The sequence below is a fragment of the Episyrphus balteatus genome, chromosome 2 (genome assembly GCF_945859705.1).
Source record: "Episyrphus balteatus chromosome 2, idEpiBalt1.1, whole genome shotgun sequence".
In the NCBI taxonomy this organism is placed as follows: domain Eukaryota; kingdom Metazoa; phylum Arthropoda; class Insecta; order Diptera; family Syrphidae; genus Episyrphus; species Episyrphus balteatus.
Genome location: NC_079135.1, coordinates 6,103,540 through 6,122,612, shown reverse-complemented (window position 1 = coordinate 6,122,612; position 19,073 = coordinate 6,103,540). Strand labels below are relative to the sequence as shown.

The 19,073-nt window shown below is 29.0% G+C and overlaps 1 protein-coding gene across 3 annotated transcripts in view; it reads left to right on the top strand.

Moving 5' to 3' along the window:
* Positions 1-17,095, top strand: part of LOC129908520 (choline-phosphate cytidylyltransferase A-like) — a 38,430-nt gene extending 21,335 nt beyond the window's left edge. The window contains exons 2-6 of one of the 3 annotated variants that reach the window (XM_055985080.1): positions 9,373-9,676; positions 9,757-10,236; positions 14,630-14,815; positions 15,675-15,812; positions 15,882-17,095. In XM_055985080.1, the coding sequence (XP_055841055.1) occupies positions 9,793-10,236; positions 14,630-14,815; positions 15,675-15,812; positions 15,882-16,649 (1,536 nt within the window). In that variant the 5' untranslated portion in view covers positions 9,373-9,676; positions 9,757-9,792 and the 3' untranslated portion in view covers positions 16,650-17,095. Of the gene's footprint in view, positions 1-9,372; positions 10,237-12,611; positions 12,758-14,629; positions 14,816-15,674; positions 15,813-15,881 lie in introns of those variants that run through there. The other 2 variants (XM_055985079.1, XM_055985081.1) reach the window with 2 other exon arrangements.
* Positions 17,096-19,073: the final 1,978 nt, after the last annotated feature.

The following is a 19,073-nucleotide window of genomic DNA, read 5'->3' as shown; positions in this document are numbered from 1 at the left end:
CTTAACTTCAAAAAATAAATAATATTAATTATAACCGACAATGCACTTTTCACTCGTTTTTCACATAAATAGATTTAATTTTGCTAACATAATTCTATAATTAAAAACAATCAGCTGTCATGTTGACAAAAAAAACTTTCCTAAATTTTTAGGGAGAATTTTTTTGCCTAACTTTCCAGTCAGATTTCCAATAAAATTACCTTAATTGGAAGGATTTTTTTTGACAGTTGACCAATCAGAGAACGAAAAATTACCTAAATATTTAGTCCCTAACGTTTCTGAACCTGCCCATTGAGTAATTAAAACTATGTTACTAAGTTGTTAAAATTGTTAAAAGTCATAAAAGTTTTATACAATTCTGTATCAGTTTATTTCAAAACCAATGAATTTGAGTTTATTTTTCTCAAATACTTGTGCCTGAGTTTGAGTCAGATACTTTTTTTTTCAATAGAAGACACACACGTACAGATACATTATAACGAATATAAAATTATGTGACTTTCAGTAACACTAAATGACAATGACACATGGAAATAGGTGTCAAATTTCTCTCTAAAAGTGTGTCATTCATAATTTTGTTGGCTATTTTTCTGTCTGTTTGTCTGATGTTAAAACAATGTCAAGTATAAACATTCTTAATCAAAGAACTGCAAAAACTAACCTCAAGGTTTTAATTTAAATCTTTTTTCGTTTAAAGTTATGTAAAGTCTTGAAATTGATGACCCCATCATAGACTGTTAGTCTGATGTTAAAAGCCTTTACAATAATTGAAAGCTTTAAATTCAATTTTTTTTTTTTTTTGTAAACTATCAATTCATTTTATATTCAGAATAAAATTATCTACATATTTCAAAGTTCAGTAAACTTATTGTAACTAGTTCAAAGCAGCGCAAAAGCGTGCTAGTGGTTTGATTAATTTAAATAGAATGTCTGCTATTTTTTGTAATTTAGAACTTAGGAAATACCAGAAGATTCTAATCCAAAAAGAATTGCGCAGTGAACTTATATCTATTATGAAAGCTTTTAACTTCTACGTGGTATTTAGCTTGGATTAATGCATAATCAGTATAATTTTATCAACCAAAACTGATTCGATAATTTTTATTGATCATAAATTGATGACGTATCAGTTGTGGCACTATAATATCCGCTGACAATATCTACAAAAATAATAATGTCTCTTGTTCTACTTCATGTCTCACTTATATCAAGGTTACATGTGCAAATCGTCTTATCTCTCACTTGTCTATAAATAATAATAAAAAAAAAAAAAACAAACAAACAAATCATATTTCGGCAGAAAACCAAACAAAGTTGTGTTTGAATTTGTATTTATACTCAATTTTGTTTGTGTTTGAAAAGACAACTCTCGACTTCATGCGAAGTAAAAAAACATCCGATCGAGTCTGAAGTTCGATTGATTTTTTTTTTTAAATAATTTTTGCAAAAACAAAAAAAAAATTACCCACATGAACGCCATTGGCCTTTCTAACCTCAAATCTTATCCGATTTCTTGTTTTTAATTTATGAAGTTGATTCATTTGGATGAATTTAGTTGATGATGACAAAATTTAACGTGGCGGTATTTTTTTTTTTAATAAAAAAAAAATGATAAATTAAACAAATAGCGCACACAAGATCAAATGAACTTCCCCATGCGAAAGTAATAAAGTAAAGAAATTAAAAAAAAAAAAAAAGATCTCGTCTTACTTTGGATCTCTCTGAATCTTAATTGTTTTTTTAATTTTGTTTATTTCTTTAATGTTTGTGGTTGTTTGTGCAGAAAAAAAATAAGTATCGATAAATTTATTTTCAAACATTTTGATGCGCATTTCTATTATTATTTTTTTTTTTCAATTTAGTGGTTGAATAGCACTTTAATTTATCGTTTGTTTAAACTTAAATGCGTCTCTCAGTTAGTCACAATATCTTGTCATCACAAATTAAAGTGAGTTAATTGAATTTGGAACAAAGTAAGGTCAAAGAAATAGTCACAAAATATTAATTAGAAATTCGGTATCATTTTTTTTTCTTATCTTATCAAAATAAGTTCCTAGTGAAAAAAAATAGTTTGTGCAGAATAATAAACATCAAAAATACAACAACAATTATTAAAACATTGGTTTATTTATTTATTATTCTTATATTTTTAGAAATCTCAGTTGGTATTGCCATGTTCAAAGGAGGGGTTCTCAGGATCTCTCCTTTGAACATGGCAATACCAACTGAGTCGGTCGTGTTCAATTTTTTGGGAGATGGTATTTTTAACATGAAGGCTTCCTCGGATCTTTGTACTTCTAATTCTAACAAAGCTTGATAGAATTAGAAGTACAAAGATCCGAGGAAGCCTTCATGTTAAAAATACCATCTCCCAAAAAATTGAACACGACCGACTCAGTTGGTATTGCCATGTTCAAAGGAGAGATCCTGAGAACCCCGTCAAAAAAGCAATATCATATAACGTTCCAACACGAAATAAAAAGAAAGGTAGGCCTAAAAACTCCTGGTACAAGCAAATGCAAAAACACCAGCATTCAGTTGGCCTCAGAAACGGAACAATACAAAACCGGGAGGCTTGCCGCCGATTTCTGAGGTCAACCCGGCGAACCCCACAGGCGGATCACTAGTGTGAAGCAGTAACGTGGGAAGGTTATGATCCCCTCGACATCGAGATCATAACAGCGCCGAGAAAAAGGAAAAAGAAGATATTTTTAGAAATCGGTTTCTTTTCCAGGACGTAACCAAAAATGTTGACTTTATTATTTCTTGGTAGATTTTGTTACAACACTCATATACGTTGATAAGATCAGATTTTGTTCTTAAAATCGATTTTATTCGTGGGAAAAAGTTAGTTCCTTAGTGAATGGTCATTTCTTGTTGTAATTTTTATGGAAATTAAGTAATTTCTAAAATTAACAAAAAATAGCTTTTAATTTGTGATTTTTATTGTTAAAAAGTGATATTCTATCGATACGAAAAAGTAGAGCCAGTTTTCGAAAAAAAAAATACTTTTGTTTTTTTTTTTAATTGAAATTTTTTATTATAAAAATCAATTTCTTAATATAACGAACTGTTTAAAATTTTTTTAAAACTTCGTTTTTATGTGACCATCAATTAAATCTTTTGATCATTAAATTTTTTTATAAAACTAAATTAAAAATATTCTTTTCTATTTCATACATGAAACTTTTACTATGAGAGCAAGTCCGTGTTACCCAGTCATGTATTTAATTTTCAACTTCAGGAATCAACCATATGGAATTTATTTATTTGCAAAGTGTAAAAACTGGTAGTACATTTGCTTGACCTTGCTCATCGTTTCAAGTCAATTCCGGTTAAATTTGTTCGATCTGGAGCAGGATTTCACTAATCCAGTTTGGTATCGAATATAGAACAGATTTTATTGTAAATCAAGTTCTTAAGTTATTTTCTTTAAATCTTAAGTTCTAAACCACTGAGAATAATTTAACTGTTTAATTTTACGAATTTATCCAATGAATGATCGTTGTCGGTATTTAAAAATACTCACGAGAATCTATTTCATACTCTATTACGAGTAAGTCTTATGATTTTGTATTTTAAAACTATTTTTGCAATCTCAATCTATACATAACTAATAGAAATTTAATTGACTTCAATTAATTTATTGATAAATGTAAAAGCCGACTGGGAATTTTTTTTTTTTTTTCAACAATTTATTTATTGTCAATTTCAATAATTTCAATTTAAAACAGATATCACGTTTTGTGCATTTTAAAGTTCTATTACTGACCCACAGCAACTTAAGTAATTTAAGAAATTTTGTTTTGTGTGTGCTTTATTTTAAATTAGGGTTTAAAGTATAATAAAATTGCAATTCATCGTTAATACATAAATTAAAAAAAAAAAAAAAAAAATAATGGCGTCATAAAGGTGACTTCAATTAATTTTAATTATCACTTTAAGGTGCTTGATGGGTCGTTGATTTCCTTTATTACAATTACAAAGATTATAAAAAATTGATATATTGGAGCGCATGTTTATAGACACGAGTAATATGTCACTACATACTTATAATAAGTATGGCTATAAAATAAAAAATTGTTCTATTTTTTTTTTCTAAACAGAAATGAAAAATAAAAGAAAATAAAAAAAATTCCTTATCACTATGGCACGCGCTCTAATTGCCTTTTATAATTTAATATTCTACAGTAAAATATCCTGTAATACAAAAGCTTAAACAATGTAATTGTAAATGTTTTATTCTTATTTTTTAATAACTATAAGATATTTCCATTGTAACGGGTGTGACACAGTTACTTATTTTTTTTTTTGTTCCTGATCTGAGTACTTTTCAATAAATAAGGTGGTTAATAGCTTTAACATGTTGTTGTTAACATATTATTAAAATCTCTTGAAATTATGTGTAACGGGTGTGACGTTAGAAAATTAATTCATTTTACGTCGGTGACTTTTCGAAGCTATATTGTGAATGAAAAGTCGTGGATTATGTATTCAATATGAAAGAAGATTTTACTACGTTTGCAGTAAGCATACATATATTTTTGTAACGGGTGTGACATTGTATAAAATTTTCCACGATTTGTTGCATATAACTTTATGTATGTTAACAAATGTATCCATTCATAAACTAGCTTAATTATTATCAGAAAAAGCTGAAAAAAAGTAGACTTTTGTATCATTATTATTTTGATGGTACATCTCCGGAAGCGTTGAAAACCTATATTTTTTGTTATCACTATATTTTTTTTTTTATCAGGAGTATAATGTATTATACAAATTCACACATGTATTAAATAAAAAAACTAACCTTCACATCATTTATAAATAATACATAATTTATGATGTAACCATTATTATGGGTGCTGTGCGATAAAATATTATACGCAGTTGTTGCTAATTATGTGCGTTAGTTGTAGTTTCTTTTTTTTTTCTGGATAATTTTCAGTAGATATGCATGGTTTATTTTTTTTTTTAAATGCTTCCATAAGCATTTTGATGCACATCAGTAATTCCTATGTGGGTTCCAGATTTAAAGACTTTCTAAAGTACCATCACACTAACTGTACTGTGCTGTTATTTAAACGATCACGTGTGCTCAGCTGGCCTTATTCTAGGAAAAAAAATATAAAACAAATTATTGTGCATCCATCCAATTAAATACAATTGAGTTTTTATTTTTTTTTTTTATTATTATAAAACCAAACTTTTATTGGATGGGATTTTCATTGTTTTTTAATTTTTTTTTTTTAATTTGAAATGATTGACAGTAATTATATATTTACATTGGCATTTTTGCATTAATTGGGTGAACTCGTGCAGAAGTACATATGTTTTTACTTGCTCATCATTATTCATAAGCATATTACTACAAATAACTATCTATCTTCCATTGGGATGTAATTGGAAAAATTACGAATCAAAGTTATGGGTTCCATGTAGTATGTAATAGATTTTTTTCCTGGCAACCATCGCAAATATCGCAATCAAAAAATGAATGTCAAATATGTAAGAAACAGAAAAGATGCTTTTTATTGCAACCTACTTCTCTTATTTCAATGTTACTATTTATATACATACATATGTATGTATGTATTTATTTTATTATTTATTTATTTTATTATTTATTTATTTTATTATTTATTTATTTTTATTTACATATGTACGTAGACTTAAATAAAATTTCTTGATTTATTAAACTGATCAAAGAAAAATACATCAACTTGATTATTTTAAAAATAGACATGATATTTTTACTATCACGAGTGGGACAAAAAAGAAATGATTTTGGGTATTTGCCTACTAGTACAGGTAAAATAGGCATTTAAAAAAAAAAATTGTTACACTCATGAAACTTGGCATAAAGTTTGCTTTTGGGATAAGAACCAAGTACATTTGGTATTTCCCAGCCCTATAGACAAGACGGGCAATTTTCTAAAAAATTGACTTAATTTGGAAAAAAAATATTACAAATCAGCGGTTACACGTACTATAAAGTGGTATACCTTTTTGTTATCCCAAAATCTCGTCTATTTTAAGCTATTTTTTGAAATAGTTTTTGAAAAATTAATTTTCAAAATAAAAATTTGGAAAAAAATAAATAAAAAAAAATTAATGCAAAACGTTAATTCCCTTCGAGGAAAGAACAAAATATTTCCGGGTGGAAAATTGTCCATGTAAAACCCACAATAGGGCTAATTGACACTAAGAAGAGTGCCCAAAAGTGGAGTTAGCAGGTTTACACTCTAAGCCGACGATTTTTACCAATTTTCATTGGTGTAACAATTTTTTCCTAGTTCTTGTAGTACTAATTCCGAATTTCATCATTCCTTAAAAAAAACACCCTTTCACTCAAGATAATTTTGTACACTTTATAGATTCTTAATTCTTATACCAACCAAAACATTTACACCAAGTTTTAAAAATTAATAAAATTTAAGTCAGCTGTTATGACACCTTCCTCACGCACAACTTAACCCATAAAAAAAACACCCTTTCCCCAAAAAAAATTTTAAGAACTTTATGAATCCTTTGTCCTTGCTTTATCTAAAACCTTCATCCCGAATTTTATCAGTGTAGCATGTTTTTCACATGGGTTTCGGTTATATTTTACTTGTTGAAGTAAAAAAAACAAGCACCCACCCAACTTTTTTTTATAGACTTTTTTTGTACTTGGTTCTAATCCCAAAAGCAAACTTTTTGCCAAGTTTCATGAGTGTAACAATTTTTTTTTTTTATTTCTTGATTTTATGTACTATTTTACCTGTACTATACAGAATATCCGCGATTCTATTTAAATTTTTTTTTTTTTTTTCAAATTCTTTGACTTAGAACAAATTTTCGTTGCTTCAAAAATAAAAAACGAATATCTATAAAAAATGAATAACAAGTGCCACGGGTGGGATAACTTAATGTCACAGCAAATTGTTTTGAAAGAAGAGAAAGAAATATGAAAAATGAAAATTATAAAATTTGTTTCAAAATTACAAAAAAAAAACAAAAGGTTTTTGAAGGAGTATGTTATTTAATTTTTTGTAAGTTTTCTTGAATAAAATTGAAAATCGTTAGAGCCATTTTTAAATAAAAAATTAAAAATTGAATATTAAAAAAATTAAGAACATTTTTCAAAAAAAAGGTATGCCACTATAGTAAATAGTAACAGACAAAAAACAAAGTTTCAAAAAAATTCATCAGAACTTTTACATAAAAATTATTTTTCAAAAAAAAAAAAATACGTGAAAATAGTTTTTTCTTTGGGTTAAAGTTAAAAAAAGTTAAAAAAAAATCGAATATAGCGTTGTCATGGCCAATGAAGTTTTCCGCGAAAATTTCAAAAACCTCAAGTCTTCGAGGTAATGAAGACTCAAAATTGTCTAAATTCGCTGACCACGCTGAATGTCTTATCACAACAAAAACATTACTGTTAAAAAAAGAGCCAAGTTCTCCTATGTTGAAATTATGCTGGCACAAAAAGTACTGAGATGTAAAAGTGCACCAAGTTCTAAAGTTTGGGTTCAAATTCGTATCAATAAAATTTTGATTGTTCTCTTGACAATTTTTCTTTTAATTACCGATTTTTAAAGTTATTTCAAAAATTGCCAAGTAAACAAAAAACAATAAAAAATTTATTGATACGAATTTGAACCCAAACTTTAGAACTTGGTGCACTTTTACATCTCAGTACTTTTTGTGCCAGCATAATTTCAACATAGGAGAACTTGGCTCTTTTTTTAACAGTAATGTTTTTGTTGTGATTTCACTACTTTTTGCAAGGTATGGCTGTAGAATTGAAAATCTGTATATTTGATGAAAATTCAGTGAAAATGGGGGCGGTTGCCACGCCCCCTGGCTGAAATTCTCAAATTTTAAATTTTTTCCTTTGTATAAACTACCAGCTCTACCGTTCTACCAAATTTCAAGATTCTACGATAATCAGAAGTGCTCTATAATATTTGATGAAAATTCAGCGGAAATGGGCGGATGCCACGCCCCCTGAATTGAAAATCTCAAATTTTCGATTTTTTCCTTTGTATACACCACAAGTCCTATCACCGTGTAAAATTTCAAGTTTCTACGATATCGGGAAGTTCTCCATAATTTTGATGATCTGTCAGTGAGTCAGTGAGTCAGTTTCGGTTTTTGCGATTTTTGAAGCCCTATATCTTAGAAACTACTCATCGTAGGAGACTGAAATTTTGTGAGGTGTTTGGTTTTGACGAGCTCAACAAATGTAGTGAGTTTGAAATTTCAAGCATCTTTGGTGTGGAAGTTAGAGGGGGGTCGAAAATGGCCTGAGTTGTTTCCTGTAAATAAGGGTGTAGTGCCAAAGTTGCTAGAGAACTTGGCTGGGCACTACCGTGCCCCTTGATCTTGAGAAATTTATTACAGTTATTCAGTAAGGACACCATGTTGATTCGCTGCTTACAAAAGAAACGTATTAAAAGAACTCAAAATTAAAAGCATTGCTTGCCAGTATCACCCAGTCACAGACTGATCCCTTTTTAGTGATAAAAAAATATTCATCTTAAAAAGTTCCTCAGCAAACAAAACCATACATTGTATGCTCTGCCATCAAATTCCAAATATTTTGTCTTTAACCATACTTTCAAAGATTCATCAGGGTCTTCAGAAACGAAGAAGCATTTTGAAAAATGACTGAAACTAACCCATTCAAGGCATATTTATAGGTGCAATTCTGGCTTCAATTACCACGAACAAAGCGTTCCCGAAAAAAAGCTTTCCCTTGATTGGCTACTTATATTTTTGTAAATTTGTTTCAAACGAAGTATTTTAGGTAATATTGTAGTTGTTTTTGATTGGTAAATAAATATAATTTTAGTCTAAAAATATTTCCCAGCTAACGTTTCTGAAATGACCCTTAATGTATGTAGACTAGTTAAATTATTATTTATTTAATTATATTATTATTTAATAACATTATTAGATATTTAATAACATTATTATTTATTTAATTATTTATTTATTTATTTAATTTAACTTTGACAGTCATGGAAGCGTTCCCGAAATGATTTTTCGGATACACAAGCTAGAATACAAAGAAAAATTGAATACTTGGGCCCTTAAAAATTCTTTCAAACTTAATAATAACAGCAAGCTCGTGCTTTTTTTTTTATAAAACATACCAGCGTCGTTTTGTTTTATGACTCAGTAAATCAATTGATTGAAGTTATAATCGTTTATTTTTTTCTCTTATCTTTCCTCATTATATTGCTCACATAAGCTCGTCGTCATTATTATAAAAAAAAAAATCACCCCATATTATTATTTTTTATATAAATTGAACGATAAAAAAAAAAACAAATTGATCATACGAGAGTAATATTTTGTCCTTTCTTTTTTTTTTCATTACAGGTCAATGCTATTCAATTGAAGATCATACGATCTGACTTCGACGTCATTCAATTGTAATTCAAAAGCGGAACCGCATATCGCATCGTTTATATTGTTGTAGTTAGCTCTATCCATCTACATCAGAGCAAACACACAAATTAAACCGAAAGATACGACGAGTAAAAGCGCACATCTTTCTCACACACTATAGTTGTGGAATTCTCTGAGAGAAGATATAATAAAACCATTGCACACGTCTTGACAAAATAAAAAAAGCAAAAAGAAAAAAACTCAAAAAACACAATCTCAATCCTCATCTCGTTGTGTAAATAGTTTTTTTTTTCTTTTTTAAATTTTTTGATTATTTTGTTGCTTTTGGTTTTTGAAATTCGGTTGACCGAATAGTGTATTTGCATAAGACACGACCAATTGAACTTTGCTATGGCATCATCGTCGGTGATAGCTAACAATCCAATTACATCTCACTCAGCTCTTGGGGCGTCTGCTACTGCTTCAGCTTCAGCTTCGTCCACATCGTCGTCTTCTTCTTCGTCTCCTTCAAAAACTACATCCAATTTATCTTCAACATCGTCGCGCAAGAGAACCTACAAAAGTGCACTCTCAATGCCCACCTCAGCAATGAAGGCCACATCTTTGGACGACGAAGCAGGACTTCTAACCACCACCAACAGATCCACTTCGATTATCGATTTGGATATACAAAATAGCGATGAAGCTGACAACATACCCGAATTGCCAACCGATGTGGATTTATTGAAAGGTGTTGCCGGCACTGGTAGCGGCACATTTGCCAATGGAACTAGTAGCAAGAAGAAGTATGTTCCGCCAAAGAGTACAAACTATTGCAATTCAATTGAAATTCCGGTAAGTACCTACAACAAAAACAACATACAACAACTAAATAGTTTATCGTTTTTCCACTTTTAGATTGCGTGCGATACAAAATGAAAAAAAATGTTGTGACTTGTGTGAAACAAAAAAAAAGAATTAAGGAAATTACAATTTATTCACTTGATTATTTTTATGGTGTCGACCGCAATGATTGTGCGTGTGAGTGTCTAAATGTGAATGTCTAGTAATTGATTTAGAGAGTTACAAATAGATTGGAACCATTTTACTTGATGTCATGACTAATGTTGTTGTTTAGTGTGCGATATGCGAAAACGAACTCTGAGCCGGTAAATGATGTGATTAGTTATTTTTTTTTTTCAAGTATGACTTTGAAAATTATCGGTAGACTAGACTGATTTTCCATTTATTATCTGTAAAATAGAACAAAGCCTTTAGGCTATTAGTGTATGTTGATTCATTTTAACATCTTTTGAGGTTTTGTTGTTTGAATCTAGTTCAAATTAAGAAAAATAATTCTTCCAGAAAAAGAATTCACGGAATAACAAAAAGGCAGTTAACTGTTTTTTTTTTCGAAACTTGTTTTTCCCCCAAAAGTAACTTCTATCTGTTATTAGAAGTTAAATCTTATCAACTTGTTTAAATCAAATACGAAAGTATTTTATGATCAAAATATTGCAAAACAACAAACCAAGTTGAACACGTGATCAACTGGGTCGGTTTCATGCATCAGAACAAGTTTTTTTTCTTTAAACGGAAGCCCAAACTTATATTCATTGTTGTACAGTCGAACCTCAATTAACTGGGGTAACCGGGACCGAGCTTAGAAGGGTTAATAGTAAATGTAATTTAGTAAATTTTGTCTGTGCACAAATCGGTTGAGTCGTTTACGAGTTATACAATGATACCAAAATAATTGCAAATTTTCTGAACAAAATGTGTTAAATCAAAATTGCAATAACTCAAAAATGTTGTATTGGAAAAGAAAATCATCTTTACCAAACACTATTTAACTTCACTAAAAAAAGTGAAGTAGTAGTAAAAAAGTGGAGTAGATAGATTGCAAACAAAAAAAGGATTTTTACTAAAGAATAGTTTTACATTAAGCTCTCTTGTCAAAAATGTTTGTTTATCGTTTGGACGATTCTCTGATCAAATGGATTAGATTTGAAAATGCTCAATACAAGTTGTATTAGATGAGTTCAAATCTAAAATTAGAAATTAATGCTGGTGTTCAACAAGGTTCTGTTTTATCACCCACACTTTTCTTGTTTTCGTCAAAGACCTTTTATAAATAACTTTTATAAATCCTTTTCATTGTTTTGCTGATAACTTACTCAGTTTTTAATATTTATTTCCTGACTCACCCCCTATTCCTCTTATGAGGAACTACAGAAAATTTTATGAAGACCAACTCAATAAATTCTGATATTGACAGAATTGTTCAATGAGGCATAATTAGTAGATAAGAATTTGATTGCCTTCAAAACTCTTTGCTTCCTAGTGTCACTTAAACTCAACATACCCAAGCTGCCCATTTTAATGAGTGGGACTTGCATTAAGGAAACCGAAAGGCTTTCAGTGCTCGTTATGTGCTTTTCCCGCCATTTTTCATAGAATGACCACATACTGGAAATGGCTAAAAAAGCCTCGGTATTTGTAAGAATGTTTTTTTTTTTTAATTCTGTTGATTTGGCTCAAATTAAGATTAATAGGGAATCCTTCTCCGTTACACAGTATACTATCCCGAACGTTTTGTATCGTTTTTTTTTTACTACCAAAGCGAATTGCATTCCTCCACTGAAGAAATCGGTTCATCGGTCTCTTCTCTTGAACCTTTTTTAAATTTCTTTTCCCGCTTGCACTATGTCTAAACATCGTCGTAATTATAACCACAAAATCTTTTTTTTTTTAAGTTTTTTACTGTCGCTTATTCAAATGAACAGGTATTTCAATAATAAAATACTCGATGATACTCCTAAGTTGTAATATAAACAAAAATAAATTCCCCCTTTTATTTTTTTTAAATTGCAGTACAACATTGTTAATCCAAATCCAATTTATTGATCGTATTTAATCAAAATTTCTTATTCGATTGGTTAATTTTTGTAACTAATAGTTACAAATTTTTCTTCTGTTCAAATCAAACATTTCTTTAGTATGAACATCTTCATTTGTGCCAGAGATAACATAGATTTATTTGTTAAAGGAGAACCACATCAATCATGCAATGAATTTGCGCGGTTGTAATCGTCTTATTTAGTTCTATTTCCTTCTTTTTTTCTTTCACATTGCATTGTCAGCTAGATTTTTGTTTACCATCAGTATGAGGTTTGAAAATAATTTGTCCAATCAGTTGTAAACTTGCACTCGCCGGTACTGCAAGTGAAATAAAAAAAGAGAATTTATATTTGAACTTTAAAGTTGAAACAATATTAAAAGAAAATTTAAAAAAAATTCTTAACTTTAAAAATTTAACCCAACCACATAAAAAATGGGTCGTATAGTGGGTGTTCCACAATTGCCAGAAGAAACAGTGAGTTCTTATATAGATCAAGAGATTTTTGTTTGGTACACGAAAAAGTTAATTTTTGAAATCTGCAAAATTGAAATAGCAACAAAAATTATTGCTTATGAAATGCAAAATGAATAAAAATTATACTATGAGTTAAGTGAACAAGACAAAAGTTTCTGCGAAAGAAAATTAAGGGGATAAACCGAGTTAAAATAAATTTTGTTATCAATTTCTTTTGCTGCAAAAACAATTTATTGGCAATTACAAATATTTGCTTTATATGCGAGCTATTGAAATTTGTTTGCCCTTAAACTTTTCCTTACTACTCTGTGAGATGCTTACACCCCATACTATAAATTTCGAAACCCAAAATAATAATTTGGAAAGTCAGATAATGTTCAAAAAAGGTCAACTAAAAATTGTTTTTGTTAAAAAAAAATGTTACTCATACGCCACAGTGATCGTTGAAAAAAATTTAGATTCTGCATTTTTATTTCGACTAACTTAAGTGTTTTTGAAACAAAAACTGAGAAAAAAGCTGAAATATGTTGAGAGCCTGTCAAAAAATGACTTTATGGACTCTCTGTTTTTCCATACCTACCAGTTTCCATCAGCGTTTAATCTTTATCACATTCGTTTCAATGCATCTATAACTTTTCTACGGTAGTCGGATTGCTTTGAATTTTGATCTCATTAGACTCAGTATTCGTTAATATACTCTAGAAGCAGTGTTGTTTCAGTCCAAAATTACAGACAAAAGTTTCTCAAGTGCACGTAAATGTATCTGCCTAATTACCTTGATAAAATTATTTTAATATCTCACTTTGAAATGCAAAACAATGACGTCTACTTTAATGATGATGATATAATCACCCTTAAACCGTCTGATGTTTCATAATAGAGCGCCACAGACTTTGCTCCTAATCATGCGATATAAAATTGCGCTGAAGCAAAAAAATAAATCAAATAAATAAATAAACAACAACAACAATAAATAAACAACAACAACAATACACACAAAAAAAAAACATGCACTACGTAGTTTGTTTTAAAAATATACTAAATTCCTCTTCTTCTTCTTATTTTTTCTATTATTTGTTTTGTATTTGTTCTTTTCCGTAAAAAGAAACTCTTCAACTCATCAATTGAAAGACGAATCATTCACTTAAAGAATTTGCGGATGATAGAATACCTAATATAAACCTAACATCGTAGTCGTTGCCGGGTGCATAACAACAACAACTGAACTGAGAATGTTCGTAGAATGTTTTTTTTTTTTCAAAATGAGAGTAGAAAAGGTGGTTTCATTGTCACGAATACTATACACCCTCGCAACAGAAGCTCATCCATCCAAAAAAAAAAGTCGTTGACCATAGAGAAGACAACAACTAAAAAACGAACAAAAACTAGACAAGAAAAATCTTTATCATTTTAGATCTAAATGACTTTAAATGTTTCCATTTCCCCACAAGAAAGATAGAACGATACGAGAGAGAATGTCGTCAAAGAGTGGGAATATAATCGGTGGCAGTGATGTTTCCACTCTCATTGTCTGTTTATTTATTTTTCTAGTTCACGGATTCGACCTCGAAAATACATAAATTTTGCAAATGCACGATGCCAAAGCAAAAAATATTCCAACAAGTTCCAGTGAAATGAGAACACTGGCAAAAAATAAACTTGTTCAATTCGATATTTAAAAGAATGATGATGATTTGTTTTTTTGTATTTCCGATATAGTATTCATTGATTTAAAAATAATCATACGCAATTTATTGAAAAACGATATATTTTTTAAATAAAAAAAAAAAAAATACAATATGAATGTAAATAAGTTTATTTTTTAAATAATTTTATTTTTTAGTAAATTATTTTATTTTAATTTAATTTTAGACAATTTGCAAACCAGCACCATTTTCAACAGATGAAGATGCTATACTTGAGTGTGAAAGATGCGATTACACACAAAGAATAACTTACCAAATGGCACGTGCTGGACAAACACCGAGACGTGTTCGTGTTTATGCTGATGGAATATATGATTTGTTTCATCAAGGTCACGCAAGGCAGCTTATGCAGGTATGACAAAATAAAAATGAAAATGAAAAAACTATCTCAAATGAAAATGAATCATATTAAAAATTATTGTTGCAATATAAATAGGCCTAAGGTTAAAGGCCTTTAGAGTTACAATTATCTGACTGTCTGGTGATGAGGTTGTTGTAATGAGTTAACATAAAACAAAAAAGATGACTATTGTGTAGTAAATTATTGACTCATTAGGGGAACATGGTTACATTCTTGCACTTAAAATAAAAGTAATTTGTAATTATATTTTCCCTTGGTTTTCAAATGTGAATGTGATAGTGATAACTTAAATGATCTTCTGTGTGTTGTTTTTTTCAACTTCTTAACAATTTACTTCAATATTCTTGAAAACGATATTCGACGCTGAGTTAATTGTGACATTTAAATATTTGGATAAGTTAAAACGGTTCTAAGAAAACTTGATCTTGCAGTTACCCCGTTTAATTTGACCGTACATTCATATTCATGTACCTTTCCATTATTAGGATTTCTAGCACTGTTTTTTTTGCTTATAGCGTCTCGATTTTGATTTTTCATGATGGATGTCCCTTCCCAAACCAATTCAATAGTTAACTAAAATCATTCGGTCTGTCATCAGAACACAAAAGCAAACGGATAAAAATTACGTGTTTTCTGGCTTGTTTGTAAGGTTTTTTGGCGCAGGTAAAACGTCTGTCATGGGAATTTTTATAATGGTACTTTTGATGCACTTTTTCTCTAAAACTGTGCCTACATGCTGATGGCAGATGATTGTTTTTGTAATCACATATCTTACTAGTAACTCCCTTTAAACAACGTTTCCATTTTAAAATCTTTTCACTTATGAAACAATTTTATCTAATCTTTACAGGCTAAAAACCTCTTCCCAAATGTATATTTGATTGTTGGCGTTTGCAGTGATGAGCTTACTCATAGTAAAAAGGGTCGTACTGTAATGAATGATTCTGAACGATATGAAGGTGTTCGTCATTGCCGATATGTTGATGAGGTAAATCCTTTTTCTTTTAATTTATTTTAATTCATTCAATCTAAAAATCTAATTTTTGTTTGTTTAAAGGTTGTTCCTGAAGCTCCATGGGAATTAACTGACGAATTCATAGATGAACATAAAATTGACTTTGTAGCACACGATGACATTCCATACACCGGAGAAGGTGTCGATGATATTTATGCCCCATTAAAAGCAAGAGGAATGTTTGTGGCTACTGAACGCACAGAAGGTGTTTCAACCTCTGATATTGTAGCCCGCATTGTTAAGGACTACGATTTGTATGTCCGTCGTAATCTAGCCCGAGGTTACTCAGCCAAAGACCTCAATGTCTCATTCCTGTCCGAAAAGAAGTTTAGACTTCAAAATAAAATGGATGAACTGAAAGATCGTGGTCGTCGTGTTATGACTGAAGTTAAAGGTGACATCATAACCAAATGGGAGGAGAAGTCACGAGAATTTATTGATGCTTTTCTGTTGTTGTTTGGACGTGAACGTCTTAATCATTTGTGGAATAATTCCAAAGGAAAACTAATACAAGCTTTAAGTCCACCGGGAAGTCCAAGTGGATCTGTTGATGGTGATTATGAAGATTTTGATGATGATGAAGATATTCCAGATGCAACAGCTACAGCTACAACAACAACAACAAACACAACCACAACAACAACTGTTGATCATTCTCCATCGGCGAGGCGTTCCTATCGTACTGCTGCTGCCCCAACATCGACGACGACAGAAAGTCGTCTAAGTAAAAGATCAACGGCGTCAGCGACTGCAACATCACACAATGATAATGATGATGATGATGACTATGAAGAAAGAAGAAGCAATTAAGAAATATATTTGTTGCTGCTGAGGCCATCGAAGAGAGAATAGACATTCTATTGACATCCTTTTAACTTCAAATCAAATTTTTTCCAATGCTTACAATAATTAATTATTGCTTCTATATTTTGATGATTCTTTCTTTATCAATTCTACTATAATAGCTTGTAGGACTTATTCTATTACAAAATACAAAAGAATTTTCTTGAAACATTTAATGTAAATTTGCTCTTTATTTGCTCATTTAAACTTGTAAAGTCAAGAGTAAATCATAAACAAAACCGAAACTTCTGTTCTTGTTTGATTCAAATTGTTTATTGCAAAATTGTTTTATTAATTTTTCTGTTAAAAAAATTTATTTAAATATACTCTTTGTAAGCATTTTTTTTGAAGATTATATTTTTGTATAAAAAAGATTTGTATTTCCTATAAAAATGCTTGTGCGCTTGTATTTATATTTTGTTGTTTTTTTTTTCTTTAAATTCTTTATTGATTTTTTTTTCTTATAACAAAAATGATATATAACATAAAATGTTGTTTAGCTTTAGTTTTTACAAAAAAAAATATTGTTTTTTTTTTTATTAATTTATTGTAGAACATAAACAATTGCTGGATGAAATATTTCTTTAAAAAAATAAATAAATAATGTTTTATTTATATTAAAACAAACAATTAACTATATAGCGTTAATTTTAGCGTTTACTAGTTTACTCTACCTTTTAGAGTGAAAAACTCGTCTTTTTAAAAATAATATCTAGTGAAACCAAAAGAAAGAAAGAAAAAAACTATAACATTAACAACAATTTTATAATTTAGAGGCGTTTCACTAGTAAACAAACAAAAATAAAAAGAAACGCATTATTATTATCTTTATATAAATAAAAGAACAAAAATTGTCATGTCACAAAAAAAAAAAAAAATACAAAGTGAGTTGAAATACAAAAAATGTAATTTATAAATTACATTAATAAAAAAATAAACAGAAATTTTAAATAAAATATTGCAACAGAAAAAAAAAATAAATTAAAACAAAATTTTATTAAATTTTAGTTCTTCTTTATATAGAAAGTGATCAATTTAAAATTTTTAAAAATAAATACATTATAAGCAAACAAAATAAAAAAAGTCTTAAGATTATTTTTGTTAATAATTTTAATTTAATATCGAGAATTAAACAAAAAAAAATCAAGACTTTATAAACAAAAAAAAAAAAAAAAAACATTAAAATATTATTAAAAATATAAGCAAAAATCGAAAAGAATTTTCAATGTGAAAATTGTGTAATGATACATAAAAAAAAAAACATTTTCAATGCGAAACATTTTGAATAAAATTCTTAAATTAAATTAAAAGAAAACAAAAAAAAAAAAACGAGTATTTATTTAACGAGCATTTGAAAAATTTTGCTTTATATCCATTAAAAGAACGTTATTCTGTCGGTAGGCATCGACCCCTACCATGAAAATTCCGGGTATTGGATAAGTTTTTTCTTTGGCTATGAATTTTTATTTTCTTAAATAATTATCCATTATGGTTTTTTGTCAGTGAACTGTTTTTTAAGGTACATTATGTAAGTAATGAATTTAGCACTTATTTCAAAATTTAAAAAATTAATTTCGAACTTCCGGTTTTAAGATAATAAAGTATTGAAGTTTGGCTCTATCAGACCTTACATTTAAAACAGTTGAGTGACTTTCTAAAGGCGATACAAAAAATTGAATAAACTTTCAGAAGTTAGAAAACTGATGTTTTTGAGTGTTTTATAATTTTAAGATCTTTCAAACACCCTTTAGGAAGAGCCGGAATATTTTGATGTTTTATTTTTGATTTATATTTTGCTAGGAATATTGGTAAACCAATGATAAAAGCTTTAAAATGCCTTGGTCTGAAGATGAAGGGCAAAATATTATGTGTACATATTTCTCTCATAGCATCGTAACGAATAAGGTAATTCTTTAAACAGTTTGAGTTGCGGTAAATGGTCAGCAAATTGTTGTCTTTTTTTTATTTTTATTTTTACTTAAAAACGTCTTTTCGAGAATATAATATCGTCTAGTGATTTAGGAAATCTGCTCCCTTTAAAGAATCAAAATAACTTACCGGATCCATTTTCATACGAATAGTTTTTGCAGTACTTGATTTCGACTGCATTTTTTTTATTGTGATCAATTGTCTTAAAACAATGAAATACGATTTTAAATATATGTGATGGATACATAATATCTTAAAGAGAAAAAAAAATGCAATTAACGCTACGAAACACACACCTGTATGGTCTTTTTTATATTTTTTCCAATTATTCCCGATTCCATTAATTCTTATAAGTTAGTATAGCAATTTGTTTTTACATACAAATAGCAAAATTAGTTCAAAATTAGGAAGAGAAAATGTTAGTTGGGTTCTGTTAAATTGATTAGCAAAAAAAAAATGTTA